Consider the following 27,999-nt stretch of genomic DNA (forward strand, 5'->3'; position numbering starts at 1 on the left):
CGGCGAACTTCGTACCGCCAAAAAGTCAATGTATCCCATGTCACACTTGACTCTATTTGATGAATCATGAATATAAAATATGGTACTATTTTACATATTCTTCTCAATCAATTGGTAGTAATCTATCAGTAAAGTGTTGAATTGAAAATAAATAGGTTAAATCAGTGTTTCAAAGATGAATTTAATGTGTTCATTAGTTGTTGATTGTCAATAGATTGTACAAGAAATATACGATGAATAACACAGAATTCCATATTCTTTCCATCTTCCATTTTAGGATGAATATAAGCTAAGCTAAATTCAAAAAATGATCAATTGTAAATAATTATTCTGTCATTCTTCAGTAATTAATGAATGCAATATGAAAAACTCTCTTTCATGATGTAAATATTTTTTTCCAAAATTTCCAGTTTCTCAATGATTGGTCAGTGATAATTATTTGTATAGGTCTTCTAAGGAACCATTATCTACAGCTGGTACCAATCAACTACACTTCAACTCCAAACTACCGTTTTAGTACCAGTACACAATTTATCACAAGGTGACCTGTTTATTACAGCTGGTAACTTTAGATGCTAAATCATATTATCACAACATGATCTTAATCAAGATCATCTTTCCATTCTTCGTTAGCCGCTCGGCCGACAATTTCGAAAACATAGGTCTGTAAAATGGATTAATAAATAATAATTATTAGCCCCCCTATTGAAATTTTTGGTCAGAACCCATCCCAATATTCCCACAACATATTCCCAAAGTTTCATGCCGTTCTGTCAAGAAGTTTTTAAGTCTATAGGGAACAAACTAGCACACAAATAGAAATTCACTTATATATATGTATATACTATGTAGAATGATGCACTGTCACAGAGAAGATATATTCCTTCTACTTTGTGGTACAGCCAATTTTGGATCCTCTTCCAGTACTGTCAGTGACGTCATTCATTTCTGCCGGTACAGAATCGGTAGCCGGTTGCCGTAACTTTAGCCTTAGTCCAAATAAATAGTAGCAGAATTTCTGAAAACTAAATGCATTTTCAAACTCAACAAAATTTTCAAGATATCTCTAAAACTTTTCATTCATCAAAATAATCGTTGAATAATATTGCAAATGTTATAATATGTCTTCGCAAAATCATTGATCTGGGAAGGAGAGAAATTTTTAGTTTATGCGCACGAGCTTCTGGGTAATATCAATATGGCGGGATTGAATGGAGTATTAAAAAAAAAGTGAGGTGAGCTCTCTAGCATAGCTCTGTTACAATACAATCGAAATGCCTCGTTCGAAGAGAAATGTAAGCTATAAATTTTAAATAATACTAAGCAAAAACTTATAATAATATTTCGGAAGCTTTGTACAAATGTTTTTCCTTCATTTTTGGTTATCTTTGTTATTCAAGTAATGTGAACGCCTTGATGTTGTTTCTTTGGATGTTTCTTGAATAAAGCCGATAATCATTTTCATATCCCTACATTTTCATATCTTTTTCATTCTACACTTTTTCCTAATATTATTTCATGTTAGCGAAATTTCCAGTCTTCTTTGTGAATATTAATTTGCTGCTTCTTTAAAATAAAAATTTTAAGGTTAGCCGTAGGCCGTAGGTAGGAGAACATCGTCTTGTTCGCTTTGTTTTGAGAGAAGGAAATTGTTGTAGACTCTGTTAGTATTGATTCGTATCTTACAGATATTATTATTGCATGTTTCAACTTGTAATTCTCGATTTAAAGTGATTTTTCATGAGTTTGTCATTATCTTCTATAATTTAATGAGGATGACAAATGAAAAAAGTCTTATGCGTTGTACATGCTGAGCTGAGAACTAACCTTCAATCCGCTTCAAAATGGTGAGAATAAACAATGGGATAGGATTCAGTGCTTGGATGTTTTGAATGTTAAAATAATTCTATTTAGATTTAGAGTTTGTTGAAATTAATTAATCAAATTCTGTCCATTATTACTTGTGGTTTTTGTTTCCTTTGTTTCATTGCAAAAAAATAATGAAGATATTGTTGATTTATTGAGTCGAATGTTTTCTATCAATCAAGTCATTGGTCATTTATTCAGTCATATTAACATAATTGCTCCTGTTATAATCCTCAATAATTCGTATACCCTAACAATAGGTAAGTCGGAATTCATTCGATAAAATTTATGAAAAATATCTTTATAAAATTTTTATACAGTGTTCATTATGAATTGTAAATTGTTGTTTCATTGGTCAGCACTATTTTTCATCCATATAAATAAAAAAACGTTTCTGATAAAGGGTATTGTATATTTTAATTTTTACTTATTAAAACAAAGAAACTTTCACAGCATTCTTATAACTTATTATTATTAACAAATATTGAGTAATATGCATAAAAGATTCTAGTTTGAATATGGTTTTAAAATATGGCTTATACCCATTTAATAATAATAATAATAATATATAAGCTTTTTTATACAAGAGTAAGTCTAGGAATAGAGATAGAAATTTTTTCAATTATAGGTAGGCTACTTATTATAAGAATAAGACAGCAAGAATGCAACAAATCATTAATTTCCATTAAGCAAAAACATAAATACCTTATATTAATACCTTGTTTTTATACAAGAGTAAGTCTAGGAATAAAAATGAATTATTTTCATTATATTTATTATAAGAATAAGACAGCTAGAATGCATCAAATCATTGATTTGCATTAAGCAAAAACAAAAATACCCTATTATCTATTAAGACCATCAATATTATTCTATGTGTGTATCTGAACCATAAGAAGACATAATTTTAACTATAACTTCACTTGATATTATCCTATTGAGCTCTAGAATCGGTTCAAGTACAAACCGAAATTATTTTGGGCAAATACATATTTTACATTATTGGGAAAATTAAGGACTATTTCTGTGGTGGTCTTTTGGTTTGGTTCACATGTAGATATAGACCCTCAGTCTGGATGATAGATCGATCGTCAGTCCTACTTGTGTAGGCGACCTCTACATTTCTCGAACCAGAGTCAATGAACTGCTTCAGATTTTTCTAGGGTAAAAACAGCTCAAATTTTTTTGTGGCATTTGTGAGTGATAGGCTACAGTAATTTTTTGTGAAATCTATTATGTTTGTATTCAGAACGTCAGAGTTGAAATTTCAAATGCACTGTTGGAGGTCTTGCAACTGACTTATTTCTAGTATTTCAAATTGTATTTTCTCAGTACATAAGATCTAGTAAAGAAGTTGAGTTGGATAAATTCGTACAAAACATAAATGACAGATTCCTTTCTCAATTTTGTCTTGGCAAAGTTTTTATAAATCTCTACAGATTGGAGTGACATCTTGTTTAGAGCTCATTAATAGCTGTACATTCGGGTATTTCTCTCCAATAGTTGATTACTTAGAATTTTTACCCTTCATAAACTGAAGGGCTGTAAGAGCATCAATGTCAATATACTGAAACAGAATAATTTTGCGGCAGCAAAGTATCTTGTTTTTGTATCGAATAAGATTTTCTCTATAGTGGAATATTATATTATAACCAAGCTAATCAAATCAATAAAAGTAAACAATTGGAAGTTTGGTGACCTGTGCTACAGCCTAGTCAACCCATGAATAAATTAAGGTTACCATAAACTTAACTAACCCAATTCATAACCTTTGGGAAAATATAACATAATGCAGTATTGAGAAGTTTGTGGGTTATTCAGGCTCAATTTTTGGTATTCATTATAGAATAATATTGTATTAGAATCAAATAATGAGTCAGTTTAAACGTGAGATTTGTTGTTTTTGCTGAAAATGATTCATACTTGGGATTAATACATAGTTATTTTTGAAACGCCATATAACTTGATGATGTGTATGTCCGTATTTTTACTTTCGAAATAAGTCAAATCACATTTCAACTAGAGATTTTGAGAAATTTCATCTTTAGTGGTTAGTAGTTTAATGAAGGATAATTCAAATGACTCATTGATTATTCCCAGTATTGGTTCACGAATTGCTCATTCCCATTCGATGTGGCAAAGATTTTCTTTTTGCTGGTGATGCCTAGATTTTATCATTTTCTTTTAATTTTATTCAAGTATATGTATGAGTAATTATGCTTATTTAATTATTCTTTTAATGATATATCATATTATAAAGAGTTTGTAATATGTTTTGAATATTCTAATTGGCGAAAATTGAAATTGATTAGCCTTTGTATTCGAATATTAAGCTAAATAAAATGAAAGTATTCCAATTGATTCTGCTGGCTATATTGCATCATTGATTCTGCTGGATATATTGCATCATTGATTCTGAGGTGATTGTGGTGCCACCTAAACTAACATAATAAAGTAGACCTGAAGAAATACGCGTTTAGTACATAACAATTGATTGTACAACTCTTTTTAAATTTGGATTATCTTTATTATTATTATTAATTCTTTATTAATTCATACAAAAAGTACATCATAAAAATTATAGGGAGAGAAAAAATAAGGTACCGTAACCTTGTGCTATTCCTCTTACAAATTTATATAAGGTTACACATAGTCCAAAATAGGTTAAGTCTTGTAGTTGTTCACTTCACAAAATTTTCAGTCTTCAATTATTCTCATAATGTAGATTTTTAAATTTAGATGTTTCAAAACCAAACATAGGAATATGTTTCACATTATTTTCACTAAAATAGTAAATATTCACATTTTAAAGAAATCTTCAATAGTTTATTCAAAATATGTGGAATTATTGAACAGGAATCGTGACTGAATAAACATATGAGTTTACTTACCGTACGTTTATGTAAAGCTAAACAAATTAAATTTAAAAAACGAATTTAAACAGTATTTTTCTCAAAAAATAACGTTCAATCAGTTTATACTTGAGAACTCTCTCACCTCGCTGGTCTTTATTTATTATAGATCCTATTCCATAATATTATTAATTTTATCTTAAACATCAATTATCACTCAACTATTAGCAAAAATGATTATATTTATTGGACATTGATAGTAAGACAAAATAAGAAACTGTAAATACGAGTAGTTTATTAACCTGTATTATTGATAGAGATAAATATTGACTACATGTACTATGTAATAGTTCCATAGATTATAAATATTTTATCTACTCGAGTCTATCCTCAGATATTTCTGAAAAACGTGAAACCCCGATATGTAATTGAAATTATATATTAATTATAGTACAGTTTTTTTTTTGTTGTCAAAATATAGTACCTATTCTATGTTGAATATTGAACAAAACCAGATTATATTGGTAGGAAATTTTATAACAAGCTACCTCAAATCTTGAAAAGTAATGATGATGAAGAAGATTTTCAAAAAACAAATTAAAAAATATTTAGTTTATAGAGCTTTTTATAGTGTACAAGAATTCCTTTCAAACCTAAACTAGGTTGAACTACTTAGTGTTAGAATTATTATGTAATAACATGACTTGTCTTATACTCCATGACTGGAGTCTTTAGGACGTAATCTTAAAAAAAAAAAAAATGTACCGTATGTGGAGAATCGTTTTGAGGTTGTTTTATCTTGATGCTGCTACTTAAAAACTTGGAACAGGAGTAGATTGTAATGGGCAGAGTCTTAAAAAAGGCAATACTCAAACTTTTGAAGTGAAATCCTGGGTGAGAATGATTACACTTGGCTAGATATGTTGTGAATAGAAATATGCAAGATCTATTATAACCAATCAGTGTTACGCCCATTACGAGATGTGTTGTAAATAGAAATATGCAAGATCAAATTATGATCAATCACTCTTTCACCAGGCGTAAGCCTAATAATTTAATCCATCTCCAACTTTATCTCTCGATTTTCAATGAATAAAATTTGTTTTCAGCTAAGAGGCAGTGCCAAAGTGAATAAAATGGAATTGGAAGATAAAGAAAGTTCCCATGCTACCGACAGCGATTTTGACGAAGATGAGGATCCGGATACTATTGAAGTTCCAGGTAAAACCTTCCGTTACTAATAGGTCCCACGGCTCTACATTCTATTTTCAATAGAAACTTTTGTTTGTTGATTAATAAATAATCACAGCGATAAAGGAGTGAAATATTACACTATTGTCCTCCTTTCAGAGTCAGTGATTTCAAATTAATCTGTTGATTAATTATGATGGAATTATAGGAAGTTTAGTTTGTCGACTTCCTATGATAATAGTTATTTGTGCAACTAGTGCGCAAAGTGACAGTTTGCTGCACCGAAAGAAACGTTTACGCCCGAGCCGTAGGCGAGGGCGGAATGGTTTCTTGAGTGCAGCAGAGGAACTTTGCGCACGTATTTCACATTAAGTTTTTCCTACAGTTACCATTGAATATGAAAAGTAGGTAATTATGGGTAAAATTGCCTGAAATGCATCAAATGTTTTTCTGTGTAATTTTATTATTAATAAAAACCTTAATTTATTGTCAAATTGAATAAAAATGTTGTCCTTGGTTATAATATATACTTAATAATTAGCGCGTTGTGCTTCGTTGCACGTCTGCTCACTATAGCAGCCCAGTCACTGTTACCAACTTCATTTTGATTTTGCTGCACTGTTGCTTCATATAACCTACTAAGTATTTTGCGTTGCCATGTTGCAAATCTGGAGTGCAGAAAATTTTTCCCGCACTAGAGCGGAAAAGTGATTCTTTGCGTTCTGTAATCAGTGCAGCAATGGCCACTTTTCAACGTAACTGTAGGAAAAATTGATTAAATAAAACTGGATGAATGATTAGATGTTTTAATGTTGGGATGACAAAATTGAACTTAGAAAATATTAAATAAACTGATACAATTAATAAACAAACGAATGCACGTTGAAAACAGGTTGTTAATCACAGGTGGCAAATATCAGATGATTCGCCACAGAATTAGTTACAATGAGCTCTTTGACAGATTTGGAACCTGTTACTTTCTAGTATTAATAATCTGCTGCTTTTGTTACAGTATAAATTCATAAAAATTTTATCGTCTCACTGTTGGTTGATTAATTACTTGTGATTTATATGCTAATTCTATAAATATCACATTTTTATATTTTGAAATTTCTATCTTCCTATTATAGCAGTAATTTTCCAGTGCAAGACAGTTCAAAATTCAAATTATTAGCTATATTATTTTTACAAAAGGCTATAGGCCTACATGCATTTATTATTCAAAAGAGCATAAATATATCTATCTAAGCAAATGAAAAAAAGAATCCAAAACAATATGAATTTAAATAGCAAATCATCCTTGCCTTCAAGCCCCAAATACTCTATTTCAAGTCTCGTGAAATTAATGAGTCAGCACTGTTTCTTAATATAACAAACAAAACTCACTTATAAGTGTTGAATTTTCATGTAGTTCAGTATCATTTCTTGTATAAATACAAATAGTCATGAACCTTGTTTCTCAAAATACACCTAAACATATCTGCTTTGAATTGTAATTTAATTGCCGGAACTAATGTTGTGTTTTCCTTTGTAGGTGGTGGTAAGAACTTAGCAACAGCTGTCTCTTTGGGCACTCGCAATTCTAGCGAAGCTAAAGACAGTTTGAAAGAGCTGGAACAATTTACTAAACAACAACAACAGACACCTTCAGCGAAGCCCATGCAATCCGGGATGCTCCTCCCTGCTGCTGTCAGTCAACCAAATAAAGGTATACTTTTAATCATTTATTAGATAAAATTATATTATATAAATAATTTCATTTGTACAAGATACGAGATATAACTACACAAATGAGTTGAGTATAACAAATTCTAACAATGGTTAAATTATTTTACATAAACAAAATGTTTAGCATAGTTGTACAAGATATAACTACTCAAATGAAATGAGTATAACAAATTCTAACAATGGCTAAAATATATTTCATAAACAAAATGTTTAGTATGGTTGTTCAAGGTATAAATGAGTTTATTAACAAATTCTAAAAATGTTTAAATTATATGGCTAAAATATATTTCATAAACAAAATGTTTAGTATGGTTGTTCAAGGTATAATTACATATAAATGAGTTGATTAACAAATTCTAAAAATGTTTAAATTATACTACAAAATAAGCAAAATGTTTGGCAATAGATTAAATTAATTACAAGAGCTAATTATAAAATGTATATGTACTTTCGATATGTTCACCTTCTAACTAGTCTAAAAAGAGCTACAACGTAGAAGATTGTGTTCCAAACATTCCCTCCAAATTTCTCTGTCAACTGATAACTGTGTCTGTCTTATATTAACTGGAGTTTTCACACTCAATGCTATAACTGCTGCAAAATCGTAGGGAAATGCATACAATAGTGCATTATATTATACATCAAATTGAAGAGAATTCAATGCTCTATAATTTTTATAATCATCACTAATTTCCTCATCAGCAGTCTCAAAAGCTAAAAAGAGCAGAAAACTGAAGGAAGATAGTTTTTTTTAATGTTACACATTCGAAAGCGGATATCTCGAAAACTGGTGAATGTAAAAGAAAATTTACAGATAGAACTTGTAGGGCATAATCAAGCAGTCTCAAAAGCTATAAAGAGCAGAAAACTGGATGCAGAATAGTTTTTTTTAATGTTACACATTCAAAAGCGGATATCTCAAAAACTGGTAAATATAAAAGAAAATTTATAGATGAAACTTGTAAGTCATAATCTCCAATTTTTCTATGTGATACTCTTGTCCGTTAGACGCTTAGTTTTCGAGGTGCTGTGTATATGAAAACCCCAAAAACAGTACCTTTATACCACCACCATCCCTTAGTACAAGGGGTAGGAGTGGATTTTTTATATAATCATTCCCTAACTGGCCTACCTATTCCAAACAGAGCTGCGGGGTCAAAAATTGTGTTGTAAACATTTCCCTCCATAACATTTCATTGACTGAACTATAGTTACAGTAAGTAAACTGTAAAACTGAATTAATTATTTGTTAACAACATATTTACTTTGTGCTTCTTCATTATGGAGAATTAATTAGTTGTTAACAACATTTACTTTGTGTTCTTCCATTATGGAGAAACACCACATCACTCACAATACAAAAATTATATATTATAAGAGTATTATTAAATGTATAATTAATTTGTTGTATAGCGGGCAGCAAGATTCCTGGAGGACTTGTAACCAAGGGCAACATGACACCTGGGTTCGAAATGGTGAGAGGTGGCTCTCTTGGAGGTGGAACAGCGGGTTATCCCGGGTTGCAGTCAGCTGCTGCCACTATGCTTGGAGCTCTTAACTATCCTTCACCCCTTGGATTCACTGGAATGCTTCCACCTAATATCAATCCCGCACAATACCTTCAGCAAAGTTAGTAAACTTACACAATTTTCTCTATTTTAACACAAACATTTTTCTAGAGTAAAACTTGCAGTCATCGGGATGTAAAATTTTGTTTTGGTACAAACCATGTGAATCTTGAAGCAATTTTATAAAGACCTGTATATTCCCATAAATTCCTAAAATTTCTTAGCCAGGGGAGTATTCCCAAATCATAAGTTCCTTCCCACTGGGAATATTCCCGTCCCACATCACTAATATCATAAAGAAACAACAGCGTAAGTAGATATCCCATAGTATAATGAGTTTATGTCGCAACTTTTACTGTTATCTCAAGCCGATTACTGTTTTATTGGAGTGAGAGTGTATGAACGGCACAGTATGAGAGACTACCAGTATCACACAGCTTCACGGGAAAGAACTTTGTGGACTATCGGCTTGAGATAAGAGTAAAAGTTACGACATAAACTCCTTATAGCGTGGGATATCTACTTACGCTATTGTTTCTTTATGCTAATATTGACCGAATAAAACTTTTTTGTTGCATAAAACCGGCACTCATCGGGATGTTAACTAATTGTTTTGGTACAAACCACATATAACTAAAACAACTGTGCTTAGTGAGACGTTGTGTGTATTTTTGGCTTCAAAATTTTATAAAATAACATGGTTAATTCAATGTGCAGTGACAATTAAGTGTAATATTTAACTATAGTTTGGGATTTAAATTCTTCTAAATTCAAAAGTTCTAACTTATATGTATTTTTGGACGAAAATTTAACTTGAACGTTTCACAGTGGAAACATAACCTATTTCTTGAGCATGTTATTTATTATCAAAATTTGGGAATGGAATAGTTTTGGGCCAAGACTTTTGTTCCTTCCTAATCACTTTTATATGATTTGTGATAATATCGACGAATAAATAAATAAATAATTTGAAAATGACATTAATAGAATTGATCCTAATACAGTTTCTAGTTTCGTTCAGGCTCATGTTAAATGGAGCCAATTATAACGTTGAACAAAACTAATTTAATATTTAAAGATGAAATTAATAAAATTGGTCCTAATACTGCTTTCTAGTTTCGTTCAGGCTCATGATAAATGGAGCCAATTAACGTTGAACAAAACTAATTTAACAATTTAAAAATAAAATTAATAAAATTGATCCTAATACTGCTTTCTAGTTTCGTTCAGGCTCATGATGAATGGAGCCAATTAACGTTGAACAAAACTAATTTAACAATTTAAAAATAAAATTAATAAAATCGATCCTAATACAGTTTCTAGTTTAGTTCAGGCTCATGATACATGGAGCCAATTAACGTTGTACAAAACTGAAATCGGGCTTAAATCGGGATTCACACATCTCAGTGTCATTGGAAGTATTCTCACACAGTGAAAATATTATTCCTATAAGATCTAATGGGACAACTCTTTCTACTCATTCTTAGGCTCAACTCACACTACCTCGACTCAAATCGTACGACTCCAGTTTCTCGACCTTACGACTTTTCTGCTTATTGTCACCATTTCAGTTCCATGCTTCCCCATTTCTAACCACACATTATTATAAATATGAGATAAAATTCGTCACTACTGCGCATGTAATAAATTTTATGATAATTATTATGAATTATCGTCTTATCTAATTCTTATTATTGTCTTATTTGAAATAATAAAACATCACTTCCATAAAACATAACCTCACTTTCATTAAAAATACATGGTACTATGCAACTCAAGTCGAGGCTCGACCAACATGTCGAGTCGCCGCTCAACTCTGTCTCACAGTTGTGAGGTCGCGGAGACTAGAATCGACTGGTCTGAGTGTCACCATTTGAAAACACATGATGCGTCGTGAAGAGACTAGAGTCGCGTAAGTGTGAGTTGAGCCTTACTCGACGGTGCTGAGTGGGAATATTCCCATCAGAACACATGGAAATTATATTTCACTGTACACTTTCACTGATACTGTTGTGTGGGGATTCAGTTCCTATTTCGTTTAGATTTATGATGAGAATAAACTTTCAAAAATCTATTCTTCGTTCTCACATTCTCACATACAGTGCTTTCAATAGCATTTTAAAAATATTTTGCTCCATATTTTACAGCCTTGGATATGGGGAACTTCTCGAACATGGGTCTCAACCCATTTCTGCTGCAAAGTCTACAAGGAATGGGAAACAATGGATCTGCATTACTCAACCAACTCCTTAACCAAGGAGGAATGCATCCATGGGCGGGCTCTATGGGCCCTAAACCTCCTCATTTCTGGATGAGCGATGAAGCAAAGGTAACTTCTTTATGTCTTCTTTTATCTTTGAGCATTTTTCTAGTATTAGTTTTTTTAATATCTTCATCACAATATTTTTATTGTCTTTGTAATAATGTATTATCTTTAGAATATTTTTGCGACTGTCAAAAAATGATTTACCTTACTTGGTTGTAAGCTAATAATGAACTGTTTTGAACGTTTATTGAATGATGTATCTTTTATTAACTAATAAAACTTCTATTAAATTAAAAACATTGTATAATTAATAGAAAACTTCGGAAAATCTTTTGGAACTTTGAATCATTCGATCATCTTGAAACATCTTCAAACATCTTGATAGTCATTACTTGATATTATTTGACTGCAATATTTCAAGCACTCTGCTTCTCTTTCCAATATTACAGAAAGTGATTATTGAAAATTCCAGAGTGATGACTTGGATTATGACTTGGAGTGATGAGTGGTCTAGTGGATAGAGTGCTTGCGTAGCAACCTAGATATCCCGGGTTCAAACCCACTCAGAGCCGAACGTTTTTGTACAGGTCACTCCCTTGTTATCGGATGGTCTCGTTTCATTGTCGGTCCCGGCTCAAGTATGACAGTCGTAAATCGTAAGGCCCATTGACGGCTCAAATGATTCAGGCGAGGTGGAACTTCCTTCAGAAACTCCCCAGCAATAAAAGTCATACGAATATTATTATTATTAGTCAAAATTCGAATCTAGTAGTAATAGTGTTTTACTTTTACAACAGTAGCAGTCGTAAATCGTAAGGCCCATTGACGGCTCAAATGATTCAGGCGAGGTGGAACTTCCTTCAGAAACTCCCCAGCAATAAAAGTCATACGAATATTATTATTATTAGTCAAAATTCGAATCTAGTAGTAATAGTGTTTTACTTTTACAACAGTACAGTGCTTAAATTTTGAATCAAATAAATCCTAATCACTTTTTGTGTAGTTGAGAAGTTGATATAGTGGTAATTATTCATATTGAATAAAAGGACTAAGAAATTGTCAAAAACCACAGATTTATTGATAGTTAGAAAGACCGGTTTCGGTTGTTACACCATTGTCAGTCTCTGATAAACTACAATAAATCTGTGGTTTTTGACAATTTCTTAGTCTTTTCATTCAAATCCTAATCAAGTTGGGGGGTACATAATAAATAATGAATAAAATTATAATTACTTGCAATTGTTGTGTTGGGTGATGAATTGATGAAACTCAATTAGTGCATCCTAGTCCAGTAGTGGAGGCATGAATGAATTAATTACTCTGCATTGATAAATGAATTGATTGAATAACTTGTAATTTTTATTGAATGATGATGACTTTTGTAGCAAAACTGGGTAAGAAGCATCCCGACCCAGTTGTGGAGACAGCTTCCCTGTCAAGTGTGGAGCCGACTGATGTCTGGTACAAGGTGTCACTGCCTGATGAAACCATCAACTCAGGGTCGCTGTCTGCCCTGCAGTTGGAAGCTATCACTTATGCTTCCCAACAGCATGAACACTTCTTGCCAGATGGCACCCGCGCTGGATTTCTCATTGGTCAGTATACTATTCATTGTTCATTTATTCTATTTTCTTACGCTCAATTAAATTTGCAGGGTTCAGTTTTGAAATTAATATTTGATTAAGTTGCATTGTATTACTAGTGAATTTGTGCTAATAGCAGACGTTTGCCTAAGAAGCAGTCGTTAGGTCATGTTAGAAGCCCTGAAATTGATCAGTTGCGACCTGTAATTAAACAATAGCTGTAAGAGTTTCTAATGAGAAATTCACGAAGTAGTGTTTTAGGATAAAAAAATAGCTCATTAGTCTTCAGACTAGACGGCTATAGTATTGACCAATAGAAAAAAAGTTGCGACCTAAAATCTCTGAGCCAGCCAGGTCACTCGATATTATTATTATTATTAGCGGAAATTCTACTTACGATCATTTAGCTAATTATTGTTTATCATATATGTATTGAAATTTACAATATTAACAGTACATTATTATAATTGTAATAATAATAACATTGTTATAATTATATTACTATTGTAATGTAAATAAATATATAAATAAATTATGAAATACATAGTATAAATAAATGAAATTAAGAAATTATAAGATATAAAATACCGTACTTAAAAGTACAAAATACTATAGAAAAAGGTTAATATAAACTCATATGAAACTGGAAATTAATTATGAATAACACAGTATAAATAAATGAAATTAAGAAATTATAACATAAAAAATACCATACATGAAAGTACAAAATACTATAGAAAAAATAATACAAATTCATATAAAACTGATGATTAATTTTCTTTTTGCACTGCCAACATAAAGGAAACAGTATGTGTTGTCAGTGAGCCGCATAATGACACTCTTCTCTTACAGAAAGAGCTTTGATATTATCATGATTATTATTACATATCATAGGTATATGTATAATAGTATAACAGGCCATGTTATGTTGTCACTCTTCAAATCGACATTATTTCATTTTTATTTAATAATTTTGAAGGTGACGGAGCTGGTGTTGGAAAAGGTCGAACCATTGCTGGTATAATTTTTGAAAACTATCTGAAGGGACGCAAGAAAGCAATTTGGGTCTCTGTGTCAAATGACTTGAAATATGATTCCGAACGTGATCTCAAAGATATTGGTGCTAATAAAATTGATGTCTACTCTCTAAATAAGGTGTGTATATAAACTTACAGTCATTATTAACATATTTGTTTTTACTTTTGCCATGAAGACTGATAAAGTTTGACAAAATTCATGGAAAATACAAAATTCATCAATAGAGTATGTGATGAAATACAATTTTTTCAAGTACAGTATGACCTTGAAGTATGTAAATATAGTTAGTAACATTTCGAAACATTGTACGTTTTATCCATATCAGTCGAACTGAGGAAGATGCATCCCGTGGAGCAGTGGATACATAATAGATAATGGAATAATGTATTACAGTACTTGCAATTTTATATCATAGATGCTGATTTATTGTGCCAGTTTGTTTGTTGGATTATAGGAAGAAGATTACCAAAAAGGTGTTTCATATTATTTAATGAATGAAAAATACGAATAATCATATGTCATCGTGGAAATAACATTGCAGAAGCTTCTTTATATTGCTTGAGAACGTTGGAAGGAACGGTAGGCTAGACATTGTATGAAATCAATGCTAATTGAATGTGTATAATTAATTAACATTTGAGAACTGTTTAATGTTGAATTGCCTATGATATAATTAAAAGCATTTGGCATTGCTCTCTTAATAAGTGATAATAACTTGACCTATATTTTAATTTGGACTGTAGTATAAATTCAAAAACTGACAGTGAAATCAAATCAATGTAGTAGATATTCTTGTGATATAAATATTACCTTTCAAATTCCCAAGTTTTTGTCCGATATACTTTGTTATTTAACAACGTTTCTATAGCATCAGTTATTGTTTTTTTTTCAGTTTAAATATGCGAAAATCTCTTCAGCTGTGAATGGACATGTGAAGAAAGGTGTTATATTCTCGACATACTCTGCTCTGATTGGTGAATCAACACAGTCGGGAGGCAAATACAAAACCAGGTTGAAACAGCTGCTTCAATGGTGCGGTGATGATTTCGATGGACTCGTATCCTTTATGCCAACTGCCGATTTCTATAATTTATGTTCAACTATTCCTTTGGAAGATTGAGTTATTTATAAAATAAGTTGGCAAAATAACAGTTTTATCGATGTCAACTATTTTTGGACATATTATTAATAAGCATTGAACTGCCAATGTTTTTTAAAATTCAACTTATTTGCTACAATTCCATACATTAATAAATATCTTCCTGGACAAGTTAGTCTAAGTTCAAATAACGATTTTTCTTGATATGAAATTAGAATAAATGATTCAAAAACGGAATGAAGCTTTCCGATAGTTGAACCACTGAAGTCGACTTCGAGCATTTGTGACAGTTTTTTTAAATGACAATATAGAAATAGTAGAACAGTATTTGGCTAGTATTTGTATGTAATACTGGGTCCATGATCTTGATTTCGTTGGAAAAACATGAGGTATTGAAAAACTGAAACTGAGTTTTCCTCTCATAATTTTATCGTCATTACTGTTTCAAACCTTGGAAAGGAAATTCCAAGGCATAGGCAATCCTACCTGATTTCCCTGTCTTCTAGGTAAGGTTAGTTACGCCAATCTTTACCAATTTGTCAATATTTTCCTTGATGTTTTCGTTCAGATTGTTTTTGATGAGTGTCATCGTGCTAAAAATCTCTGCCCAGTTGGCTCCTCGAAGCCAACAAAGACTGGTCTGACCGTTTTGGAACTACAGAATAAATTGCCGAAATCGCGAGTGGTGTATGCATCAGCTACTGGTGCATCTGAAGCTTCACACACGTAGGTAGAGCTAAACATAGCTTTCAACCTCAATGCAACTTGAATAATATTTGAATATTTTATTTGGGGACTTGAGGCCAAATATTGATTTCCAACCAAAGCATTTCTGTGAGCTACCACAAACTACCCCACGAGCTACCGGTAGCTCGCGATCGACTGTTTGGCGACCACTGGAATAGATCATTATTAGCTTTAATAATAGTCTCAATATTATTACTGTCCAACCTTAAAATATGCCAAGCAGACGGAGGCGACAGTGTGAGGCGACAAACCTCACTTGAGTCATAGAGAAAATATATGATAAGAGAACGGCTTGAGTTGACAAAAAATTGGCTTCAAATTTGGAACATAAACGACCTCTGCCATGGGATATCTTCTTGTGCTATCTTATCTCTATGGCTTAGTATACTTGTCTAGTACAGTATAGTATATTTCTAGAACTATAGTGAGCAATGGCTAAAAATAAACGTTTAAACACATCAATAAAAATTGAGAAGCAGAAAATATGTTTATTGAACTTTTTTTAAGGGTGGAATATTAGAATTTGTTTAGTGTTTCAGAGTAAACTACAAGATATGTTTTTACCTCCAATGATTCCTCATTAATTGTTGAAACTTTTTAATTATGGGAAAGAGAAAACATGCTTCAGCCACTATTCAAAGAACTACGCGACTGTCTTATTGAAAGAACTAGGCCTATACGTTTCCTTCTTAGAAAACAGTAAACATGGATGATGTTTTGTTCTGGTGTGCTTTAGCCTTGAACCATTGACATTCACAAATAAGATGTTTTCAATTTTCAGCGGGGTTGGTGCTATGGAAATCGTGGCAATGGACATGAAGCTTCGAGGAATGTACATCGCCCGTCAGCTCAGTTTCCACGGAGTTGCATTCAAAGTCGAAGAAGTTCCTTTATCAAACGACTTCGTCAAAATATACGACGACTCTGTGAAACTGGTAAGTGCGTTACTGTACTACAGAGTACGGCATCACAATTTCCTATTTTGAAATTATTACTATCCAGTTAGTTGATGACATAGCGGAGTGCTTGTAGTCACATTCGAGAGGAGTGGTTTTAAAGTTTTGCTACCATTTGCGTCACAGTTGTCATCAGTCACCATTATGCGTTGAAACAGCGAGGACCATGTGTTCTCCTTTCAAGCCTATTTTTTGAGTGGCTGTTCATTGGTTGCAGCACAGCCCGCCTTTTGGAGTCTGCTTAATTTAGCCCCGTTGGCCCGTGTTTCAGACCGGAAATAAATTGTTTTGTGGGCTACTACGTTTAGAAAAACAGGTTGTACAACAAAACGAAGATCTAAAGTTCCAAAGTCCACGTGAAAACATTGAGACAGTGAGAGCTTCAATTTTGCAATATACAAGGCGTTCAGCATGCAAATATGCGTCTGTCCTTGGACTTTCAGATTGCTCTGTGAGGACTTCTCCTTGAAGACCTTCATTTCCATCCATGCAAAATGGGTATGATATACAAAGAAGCTGAGAATAAAATGAAACTTTTTTGGCCCTTACAGTGTGTTTCAAGTTTAAAAAAAGGATATTATGTTGCCGCACCCTGAATTACTGGCTTCAGTAATCAGAAATATCCTTATTTTAGAAAGTATGAACAGCGTGAATTCCATTTCTGGAACGTTTTGGCAACAGATAATTTGAACTCTGTTATCAGAGTATCTGCTATCCAAGGTAGTAGAATCCTAGAATCGTTTCATAATGAATGCCATAAGCTTTAAGACATGAGTTTTGTGTGATATTTTATTGCGGATGCCCACATGAGGTGCTTGTCTGTTCATTGGTGATGGAATGAGATGATCAAACGTCCATGCCTACCGGCGGACTCTAACCCACTAGCTGTTTTCTACGCCTAGTCCACTCGACCAACAAAATGATTGAAGCTACTTAAAGTTGTAATACTTGAAATGATTGTACTTGAAACTTGAAGCATGAGCATTTAAACTTGAGTGTTGTGTGAATAAAACTATATACTTCAAGTAGAAAAGATAACATATTGTGATTTATTTCAAATCATACAATTTATTTATCGTATTTGTTATTTGCAGTGGGTTGAAGCTATGCAGAAGTTCCAAGAGGCGGCGGAGCTTATTGATGCCGAAAATCGCATGAAGAAAACTATGTGGGGGCAATTCTGGTCTTCTCATCAGAGATTCTTCAAGTACCTGTGTATCGCAGCCAAAGTCAAACATGCTGTACAAATAGCTAGGTCAGTTGATGTTCATTCTCTAGAGTCATTAACTTCAAACTATTATTTATTCATACAATTAAAAATCGTATAATATTATGATCAGGAGAGAAACTTGAAACTCAATGAATTAGTGATGAAATCTCTCTGGAAATTCTTATTTGTTGATTTTACAGTCCTTGCTAACCTTAGTCTACAGCACGGGTCTTAATGACAAATGTTATTTCAATAAAACTATATAGTGAGGTCCACGTTATAATGACAGTATTTGATCAACTTTGGTTTTGGTATCCTTGTCTATCATTCGACAAAGCTGGTGGTACTATCCTTTTCTAGGTCCACAACGATGACAATTATGTTTTTGACAGTGAATAAGTATAATTAATTAATGCAGCGAATCGGCATCGCTATTCTTGTATCTTTATCCACTGCCATTATAAGGTGGACCACACTATAGGAGCGTATTGTTACCGTTTTTATGCTGATTCTATTGGAAAGGCATTCACTGTTATTTTTTTCTCAGACAATTGCCTAACAAGCTATCTGGATTTTGTGAAATCTGGAAGCAATGTACTCCATAAGAGCAATATTTCAATCCAAGGTTTGCACAGACTATAGTATTATAAAAATTTCCGCAGCATTTCAACTGTAACAGTAACTGTTCGATGTCTATAAATAAGTTTTTAATTATTGCAGGGAAGCTGTGAAATGCGGAAAATGCGTTGTCATCGGTTTGCAGTCTACTGGTGAAGCAAGAACCCTAGAGCAACTTGAAAGAGATGATGGCGAACTGTCAGACTTCGTCTCTACCGCAAAGTAAATTTTCAAGTGTTTTTTTATTGTACTTTAATTCTGTAGATAAAGAAAAATAATCTAATCCAACCTCTTGATCTTCAGAAGTTACTCTATTAGAATCTATCTTCAAGAAGATATTGATTGACATTCATTCCATTAATCCAAATCGCATATTTTGTATTCAATTATTGATCCATTCTTTTGTTTAAGATGCAAATGTTCACCCCCCTTGTTTAGGGCTACTTGTATTTACTTATTTAAAATATATATATTGAAAAGGGTACTCTGATTTTTAATTTTTATGCAAGTAGCACGCATAAAAGATCGATCAAAAGCAATCTGCTTAAATATATTTAATCAGAATATCTAAGTATTTAATATTTTTTCGGCAAATTAAATATAGTATCAATTCACAACAAACCATGGTACTTGTGAATTTATTCTGAAGTAATATTGTAATTTCACATTACATTTTTCCCAATTTTGTCTTACATGATTCATCAGAGTCATACATGATTCTAATTTTCTAGAAAGATAACAATCCTAATGGCACAAAAGAAGAGTGGATGGCGGAGAGAGTGGAACGATTTATCTCATCAATGTGTGGAAGAGTGGGTGGATCCGATAGTTAGACCGAATTTGTGGGGTGTGAAATGTAATGAAGTTGTAAATAAATTGCGGCGTAAGATTCAGATAAAGTGGTGGACGAGCGCCGCGAACTCTCAATTTCACCGCATGTACTACAGTTTGAAAATAGTTGATCAAGTAAAGCGAGATTGTATCAGTGATATCAGTAAGAGAAGCTTTATGGGCGAAATTTTCAATGAAAGAGGATCACTCCTGCCACTTAATTTCAGGGTAGACAGGGGCGAGAATAGCTATGTGTGCTCTCTGTGCAATGAGAGAAAAGTTGAAGACACTTATCATTTTATTGGGAAATGTTCCCAATAATTATTGAGTTCCGAGTCAAATGGTTTGGGAGTCGGATGATGATTGAAGAGACGGTGCTCGACTATTTAAATAAAAAAAAACTGGAAATATCTATCTGGCTAAACAAAGGAAGCATTAAGTTTTAGGAATATACTCGTGAAGGAATGCAATTATTAATTTGGAATAATGATCCTTCTGTTTCTTTCATTTTTTAGATGTGATTTTTTTCCTTTTTTGTAGATATTGTAGAGCAGTGATTATTAGAAACTTTTCATAAAGACCAATATGTTGTTACAATTGTTTGGCAGATGATCCGAGAAACAGTAGAAAATTTTATCATGTTGTGTCCGTTTAGAATGTTGAAACAAATAATAATCAAATTATGATGATTATAGTCGTACCTATTATTTTAGTTGGAAATACAGATTAGCAGCGATAGTGGGATACCATACCAAAATAATGAAGAAGGCCAGTTTATTTATGATTTCATTTGTCATTTTTGTTTATCGCAGATTCCATTGTTATCTGTTAAGGAGAATGTCTACTAGTAGGTTACTTCACTAAGGTTAAGGTAGGAAGCGAAAGTAGTTTATCAACTCTGACTGACGGCTTCGGCTATATAGAATCTTTGAAATTTTATCAATGACAGACAGACAGACAAAAGATATTTATTTCAAAAAAAATGCACTTTACATACAAAGTAATAATCTTATGTACTCATTATCAATATAAAACAACAACAAAGAATAAAATCAACCTCAGAATACAATATGTTTAGAATATAAACGAATGGAATGTTTTCTGTATAAATATGTTTATTTGATTTGTATATTGTGCTGAGCAAAAATAAATTCTTTATCTATCTATCATACATGATTATATTTGCAATAGTAGGTTTTTGCCTATTTACATCTGTTTCTGCTTATTGAATAATTCGAATATGAAGAGTTCTCTCTTTATACTGTATTATTCACGGCATTGACTAACAATTTATCGGAATCAATAAATATTGATTTCAGAGTTGGAAAATTATAGCGAATAATCAATTCTACAACGTGACATGTGCACTACCTGAAATTGATTCTTTATTGCATTATGCAATAAGTACATAATCAAAATGATAGGAAGAGAAAAAATAAGGTAACCTTGTGCTATTCCTATCCCAAATTTAGATGAGGTTGCACATAGTCTGAAATAGATATTCAGTTAGATGAGGTTGCACATAGTCTGAAATAGATATTCAGATATAAATATTATGTTGAAAGTTCAAGTTCAATTTTCGTCTAAAAATATAAATTAAATACAAAACAGACAAACTTGATGATTTGTACCTGACCATCAACATAACTGTCATATTTATCTTTTTTCAGAGGAGTGCTGCAAACCCTCGTTGAGAAGCACTTCCCTGCACCAGATCGTAGTCGAATTCAGCGACTTTTGGGCCTGGAAATCCCGAAAAAGTCCATTTCCAACGGAGACGCTGAAGCTAGCGGAAGCTCTACTGGAAAAAGGAAGCAAGGTAATTAGATTAGTTCAATTAGTTGAGATTGATAATTGTTATAATTAACAATTAGTTTTGTTTTGTTAGATTGATATTAATTGTTATTTTGTTGTGTGAGCGCATAGCTGATGATCACTATGCTCAACATAAATTTCTTCGTTACTTGGTTATCCAGTTTTTGAATTTTAATTATTTCTGAATTTGAATCAATAAAAAGATTAATTTATTAAAAATGAATTAAAAACAGGATGAACTTGATTTTTTAGTGAATGTATGATTGACCATCAGCATAACTTTCAAAATTATATTTTTCAGAGGAGTACTTCAAAGTTTCGTTGTATAACTACTAATTGACTGCAAGTCGTTGTACAAAACACACATGTTAATACATCGCAGTTTGGAATGGATCAAGAAACCATCATCTATATAATATAATAAAGGAAGGAACTGGCTTATACAAGTATGGGATAGGAAATTCACGCATCTTCACGTCTGAAGTACTGGACTAACTTGAAATTTTGCATATATAGATTCTTAATTTACCGAGGATGGTTATAGGCCTATTTTGAATTCTTCAAGATCTTATAAGGTACAGTTTGCCAAGTTTTTAATTAGATCTTGCGGAACACTGGCTACCTGTCAGTTTTTAACAAAAATGCTTGAATTTGTCCATGTAAAAACAAAATTGTCATACTATAAACAAAATAATTTGTCAATAAATTATTTGATCTTTTTCTTCAGTACGTCAAGCTGCGGCTAGAGCTGTAAAAAGAGTAAGAAAAGATTCATCTGAATCTGATATGGAAAATGGATTCAGCTCCGGCTCAGAATTCAAGCTGTCGGGAGGAAGCTCCCCCGAGTCGGAAGTTCATTCCGATGACAGCAGAGCCAGCAGCGATTTCAATCCTTTCGATGACGGCAGCGATAGTGATGGTGAATATACAGTATTAATCTATCAAATTAATATATAAACGTTTAGACAAACATCAATAGCTTATGTCATGTGAAGATTTGTTAGACAAATCTAACAAATCATAAAACAACAATGTTGATTGATGCTCACATAAGCTTCTGCTTGTGAATGGGAATTGGGAAAAACATTATTTATTCATTCAATCTATTTATTAATTTAATATTAGCTCGAAAGAGCTTGCATATGTGTAATGTTACTTTTTGTAATATTTTAATTGGTAAATAAAAATAAATAATAACTTATTCAACATGTAGAAAAAAAGAAACAGGCAATTGCCCAAAACTTCTTTTTCTTAACTTTGTCATTTGAATAGTCAAAACAATATTTCAATATTTATTTATATAGATTGTTACAAGTAGAAAATATCGGGTAAAAAATTTTGCATATGGAAAAAAGGAAACGCACGAAATTTCTGTGTCTTAGTTTTGTATCATAAATAATCGAAACATTTTTATATTCTTGTGTATTGTATGTAGAAAATATAGAAAAGAAAAAAAGAGGCACAAATCAGATAGTGTTGCTGGTGAGATATTGTGATTTCTATCCTAAATGAAAATACTAGGTTGTCAAAAATTTCACTTAAGATAAAATAAATGATATTTTTGACAACAACCCAGTGTGTTTTCATAGAGGCACAAATCTTTTGTCTCATAAATAGTCAAGACATTGGTTCGATTGAATAAAAACTAGAATCTAGTTGAATAACAAAGTGCTTTCGTAGTTCAAGTTTCGTAAAATTCTGGAGCAAATCAAGAATTCATAGAGAAATAATTCGTATATCATAGAGAAATGGTAGTTGCGATAAGATTTTACAGCTGACTCGAATCCTAGTAATAGCAATTGCCAGCTTTATCATTGAGGAAATATAGCAGAAGAAGATATCTCATGGTATAGGGCGTCCATGTTCCAAATTTCACTGTTAATTAAAATAAATAGTCCTATAGTGAGGTCCACGTTATAATGGCAGTGATTGGCAATGGTATTGCTATCCTTGTCTATCATTCAACAAAGCAGATAGAGCTGCCTCTTTCTCACTTTGCTCTGTTGCCAGATGAACAAAATATTTCATCTCAATCATGAAAATTCATTATGAAATTATTGAAGAATATAACTTCTTGCTTAATAAAATATAATTGATTATTTTAAATGAGAATGAACAGTTGATATTACATCAATAACCCTGTATCAGCTATCGCCTATTGAAGGCATTGGCAAGACGAGGATCGGCAACGTTGATCTTCTATCTTTCTCCACTGCCATTATAACGTAGACATCACTATAGTCGTTTATTTTCGTGAAGCCATTTGACGCTGGCAGTTTCTCATACTGTGCTGTTACACGCTCACCCGGCCAAAACAGTTGTAAGTGGGCCGTCCACTGGAACCGATTTCGTCCGAACTAGCATCGGCCGAAAACTACCGAACTCGTCCGAACGATCCCCCAACAAAGAAATCTATTTACTATAACACGTAAATAGCTAACACGAAAGCTATTATACCTATACAAGAAAGCTCGTCCATTGCAATAGGCTCATACGCCCGTGCACGGCCTTCTCCGGCTGATCAGGTTTTCGATCCGAATTGAATGGAATTTTTCGCCTCTATTCGGCCGAAGTCGAGCTGAGACAACATCATCCTAACCTCGAAATTGTTCCACAGTCTTGTTTGTTTTTTTAATTTGTTCTGTTTAATAGAGTTGTAACTATGGACAATGAAAAGTTGATAAGTTTGTTTCAAGAGCATTGTAGGATATGCGAGACAAAAGATACCATCGTTGTTATGTTCAAAGGAATCTGTGAACATGCATTAATTGCTTAATAATGGATAACTAATTTAGTGGATATTTGTTGAAGGTAAGATTATTGTAATGAGTTACTAATTTAGTGATATTTGTTTATTCAATTTTCAAAATCTCAATATAATAATTGTCCATGAAAAACTTTGGTGGCTATGACAGTAGTTAATTCAATAATTGGCAACTAGACTGATGTAAATGTAAACGATTCCAATGGACGACCATATTCGGCCGAATTAACGGCCGGCAGATTCGTCCGATCCAAAAGCCGAACGGATCGGTTGAATACGGTTTCAGTGGACGATTAGGGTAATCGGCTTGAGTTAACAAAACGTCGGCTAGAAATTTGGAACATACACGTTCTATACCATGTGATAGCATCTACTTATGCTATATTTTCTTCTCCTTCTTTCTCTCTGTCCCGCTTGTGCCTCACAGCGTCGGGGTAACCTCGGACCACCGCCTCCAGTTGTCCCGATCCACAGCCAACCTCCGCATCTGCCCCACAGTCTTTCCTCTCACCTCTCCCAATCTTCTTATGTGCTCTTCATACGAGTACCTGGGCCGTCCTCTCTTCCTCCTACCACTCACAACCACATTTGCATATTGTTTGGCTTTCCGTTCATCATCCATCCTCTGTATATGACCCCACCATTCTAATTGTCTCTTATCTATAACTTCTTTTATATCCTTCATTCCAATTTCCTCCCTGATCCGTTCACTTCTTATTCTATCTCTCAACGTTCTTCCCGCCGTTCTTCTGTGGCACTTCATTGCAACTGTCCTAATTCTGCTCATTTGCTGTGATTTTAAGGGCCAACTTTCCACTCCGTATAAAACTATAGACTCTATGATGCTTTTGTATACTCTATTCTTCAGTGTGGTACTCACTTCTTTCATTCCAAAAATACATTCTCTTGTACCATAGAAAGCCCGACTAGCTTTAGAGATTCTATTTCTTATTTCTTTATCCAATTTCCCATCTTCATTGATGACTGTTCCCAGATACTCATATGATTCCACCTGTTCCATCCGATGCCCCTCCACTTCAATCACCGCTCTTTCTCCTTCCTTTCCATTTACCACCATCACTTTACTCTTATTTACATTCAATTCCATTCCTTTCCTCTTTATTTCCTCATTCCACTCAGTTACAGCTTCTTTCAATTTTCTTTCTGAGTCTGCAATCAGCACTATGTCATCAGCAAACAACATGGCTTGAACCAAGATTGGCCTCAAGTTCCAACGACCCACCATCGTTCTTTCTGTCCTCCGTTTGCAAATCTTATGTATTTAGATAATCTTATATATTTATGCTATATTTTCTCTATGCTTTTATTCAATCGACCTAATATTTGAATATATTTGTGTATGGTTGTTTCAGATCCATGGGTGAGTAGGAAGAAGAAGGGTCGCAAGAAGGTGCCGACTAAGAAGAGGCAGACCACCCAGGACAAAATCGACTCCATCCTGTTCAGACACCGTGGCAAGGGAGAGCCCCAGAAGGGTGTGGCTGCCCCTCCTCCCCGCGATGCTATCGAGGGCGCATGCTCCATGAAGGAGCAGCTTCTGTCTCAGATTGAGTCGCTCGGCGACAAACTACCGCCCAACACTTTGGATCAACTCATTGATGAATTGGGAGGCCCAGAAAATGTTGCTGAGGTCAGTTTAATCTTAGAGAAAAGATAGCATTGTGTTATCTTTTCTCTATGGTTCAATGTTCAAAGTTCTCTAATTTAATTCCTGAAAATAATAATTCCAATACTATGTAAATAATATCTAAAAATTATTCCTGATAGACTCTTGGTTCAAAACTTTGCAGTCCAATTCCTTATGAAAAATTCAAATGAGAGTAATAGCAAAAATAGTTGAATTATTATGGAAATCACTAGTACTATAATTTTATATTTAATATATTTTCATATATCTAGTATAATATACCTTTTATTTAAACACACTTAATTTTAGCACTGATGCCATTTTAAAGTGTCAAAATTATGATAATAATTAAACAGTTCAATTAGCCTTACAAAGTTCAGTGTGAGCTCCCAATTTATTGACAGTTCTATTAATTTTATTTTATTCTATCGTAATTTGAAGTTATATACGGTGGTGTAATCAATAATTCTAGTTAATACCAAACATTGTTTTTTAATCATAATTCTAAAATTGTTTTCACCATAGAATTCTCAAACCCTGGCTAGCAAGGGAGATAAGGACAATCAGTTAATAGATAAGAGCCCTACAGTGAGTTCGACTCAGGCAGGGTCATGTTCATCAGCCCTTATCTCTACTGTGAAGAAAGTGGAATGATTAATCTCTCAAATTATTGATAGGGTATCGAAAGACTGATTGTTGGGTTGTTATTTCACCCTGTTGTATTGCGCTTTTATAAGCTTCAAATAAAATAACCTAAATACTTATAAAATAACCCAACTTATTTTTGATTGTGATTTTTCTTATTTTGTGTTGATTTGAATAGAATTATTGATTATTGATTGATTGAATCCACTTATGAATATCAATCTTTATCAGGAGCTGTTTAAAACACAATCTTCCGGCTCAATTATCAAGTTTTTGTGAAATACTTAATTGCGTGATATTATCACAGACAATTTATAAAAAAATTATTGGGTTGCAAAATGTCATCTTTAGCTACTTATCCATGCAAAAATGTATCTATTCCAGCATTTTTATCAGTTTTCAAATTCATGTTCATCTTTATTGAATATGCTGAAAGCTTCAATTGCATTTTTATTGCACTTTCGACATTCTTATCCATCAACTGATTAAGTCAGCATAGCACCTGTGAAGGGTGCTAATGAACAATCCTATTCCACCAATGAAATCAGTATAGCTACTTAACAAAGCTACAACCCCCAGGAAACAAATACTATTCGCTGAGAGGCAAATCATAAGAAACCCAAATCGTCAATCATATCCAAGAAGAAACCAGCTGAAAGCTATTGTAAAATCGCCAACTATTCGTCAACTATACGCCAACTATACTATTCGCCAACTATACGCCAACTATACTATTCGCTGAGAGGTAAATCAAAAGAAACCCAAATCGTCAATCATATCCAAGAAGAAACCAGCTGAAAGGAATTGTAAAATCGCCACCAAATCCAAGAAGTGACAGTTTGTTTCAAGTTTCGTGTTGGTGACCTTGTCTTTGGAATTTTGTGTAGTCTTGCACTGACTCAAACCAGATGAGGCGGAGGAGGACAAGGAGGTCGATTTCAGTTACAGTTATTTAGGTCTTCACCGCAGTTAATAGACCGGGAATTTATTTATTCATCTATTTATTTATTTATACATTGATACATAGGTTACATTATAATTCTCAACTATGAATGATTGGAAAAGGAACAACCGGGTTGGAACAACAGGCTTACAGGAGCAACAGGAACAACAGGCTTAAAGCCCAAAACTATTCCTTTCCCAAATTTAGTTAGATATGGTCCAAAAATAGGTTATGTTTACACTTCACAATTTTTGTCCAATTTTGAGTCCAACATATTTATAAACTAGGAATTTAGAATTTAGAAAAGTTGAAAACCAATTTAAATAAGAATACTTCACTAAATAATCACTAATAACTGAAAAATACTGTATTAATAATTGAAAATTTCAAAACGTGAAAAGAAACTCAAACTTACTCCTAAAACAACCAATTAATAAGCCGAAGAAGGCAGCTGACGCGTAGAAACCAAAGAAGTCTTCTGCTGTTCAAAAGAAGACCGTCAAACTGGTCGTAAATGACTTCTCTAACCACGACATCAAGTATGAAAACACACTTTTCAGCACAGTGTGGTCGACTACTAGAAGCTTTGTCTGTGCTTTTTGAGAAATAAGTCTGGACTGAGATTTATTTA

At 33.0% G+C, this 27,999-nt stretch overlaps 2 protein-coding genes across 2 annotated transcripts in view; both read left to right on the forward strand.

Moving 5' to 3' along the window:
- The first annotated feature begins 1,162 nt into the window (after positions 1-1,162).
- On the forward strand, positions 1,163-11,973 carry LOC111046094. The gene is made up of 6 exons (XM_039441443.1): positions 1,163-1,295; positions 5,828-5,939; positions 7,444-7,617; positions 9,051-9,266; positions 11,353-11,534; positions 11,944-11,973. The coding sequence occupies exons 1-6, from the start codon at positions 1,275-1,277 to the stop codon at positions 11,971-11,973; spliced, it is 735 nt and encodes a 244-aa protein (XP_039297377.1). The 5' UTR covers positions 1,163-1,274.
- An 855-nt stretch (positions 11,974-12,828) lies between these two features.
- Positions 12,829-27,999, forward strand: part of LOC111046095 (protein strawberry notch) — a 41,296-nt gene continuing 26,125 nt past the window's right edge. The window contains exons 1-11 of the mRNA XM_039442400.1: positions 12,829-13,066; positions 14,034-14,209; positions 14,985-15,149; positions 15,760-15,917; positions 16,208-16,234; positions 16,675-16,873; positions 17,989-18,149; positions 18,825-18,944; positions 21,224-21,372; positions 22,096-22,287; positions 25,506-25,783. Coding sequence (XP_039298334.1) covers positions 12,838-13,066; positions 14,034-14,209; positions 14,985-15,149; positions 15,760-15,917; positions 16,208-16,234; positions 16,675-16,873; positions 17,989-18,149; positions 18,825-18,944; positions 21,224-21,372; positions 22,096-22,287; positions 25,506-25,783 — 1,854 coding nt within the window. The 5' untranslated portion in view covers positions 12,829-12,837. The remainder of the gene's footprint in view (positions 13,067-14,033; positions 14,210-14,984; positions 15,150-15,759; positions 15,918-16,207; positions 16,235-16,674; positions 16,874-17,988; positions 18,150-18,824; positions 18,945-21,223; positions 21,373-22,095; positions 22,288-25,505; positions 25,784-27,999) is intronic.

Source organism: Nilaparvata lugens, chromosome X, assembly GCF_014356525.2.
Source record: "Nilaparvata lugens isolate BPH chromosome X, ASM1435652v1, whole genome shotgun sequence".
Taxonomy (NCBI): domain Eukaryota; kingdom Metazoa; phylum Arthropoda; class Insecta; order Hemiptera; family Delphacidae; genus Nilaparvata; species Nilaparvata lugens.

Coding starts and splice junctions, on each gene's coding strand:
- LOC111046094 (XM_039441443.1), top strand. CDS start 1,275: ATGCCTCGTTCGAAGAGAAAT. Junction 5,940..7,443: donor GGATACTATTGAAGTTCCAG/GTAAAACCTTCC, acceptor TTTCCTTTGTAG/GTGGTGGTAAGAACTTAGCA. Junction 9,267..11,352: donor CGCACAATACCTTCAGCAAA/GTTAGTAAACTT, acceptor CATATTTTACAG/CCTTGGATATGGGGAACTTC.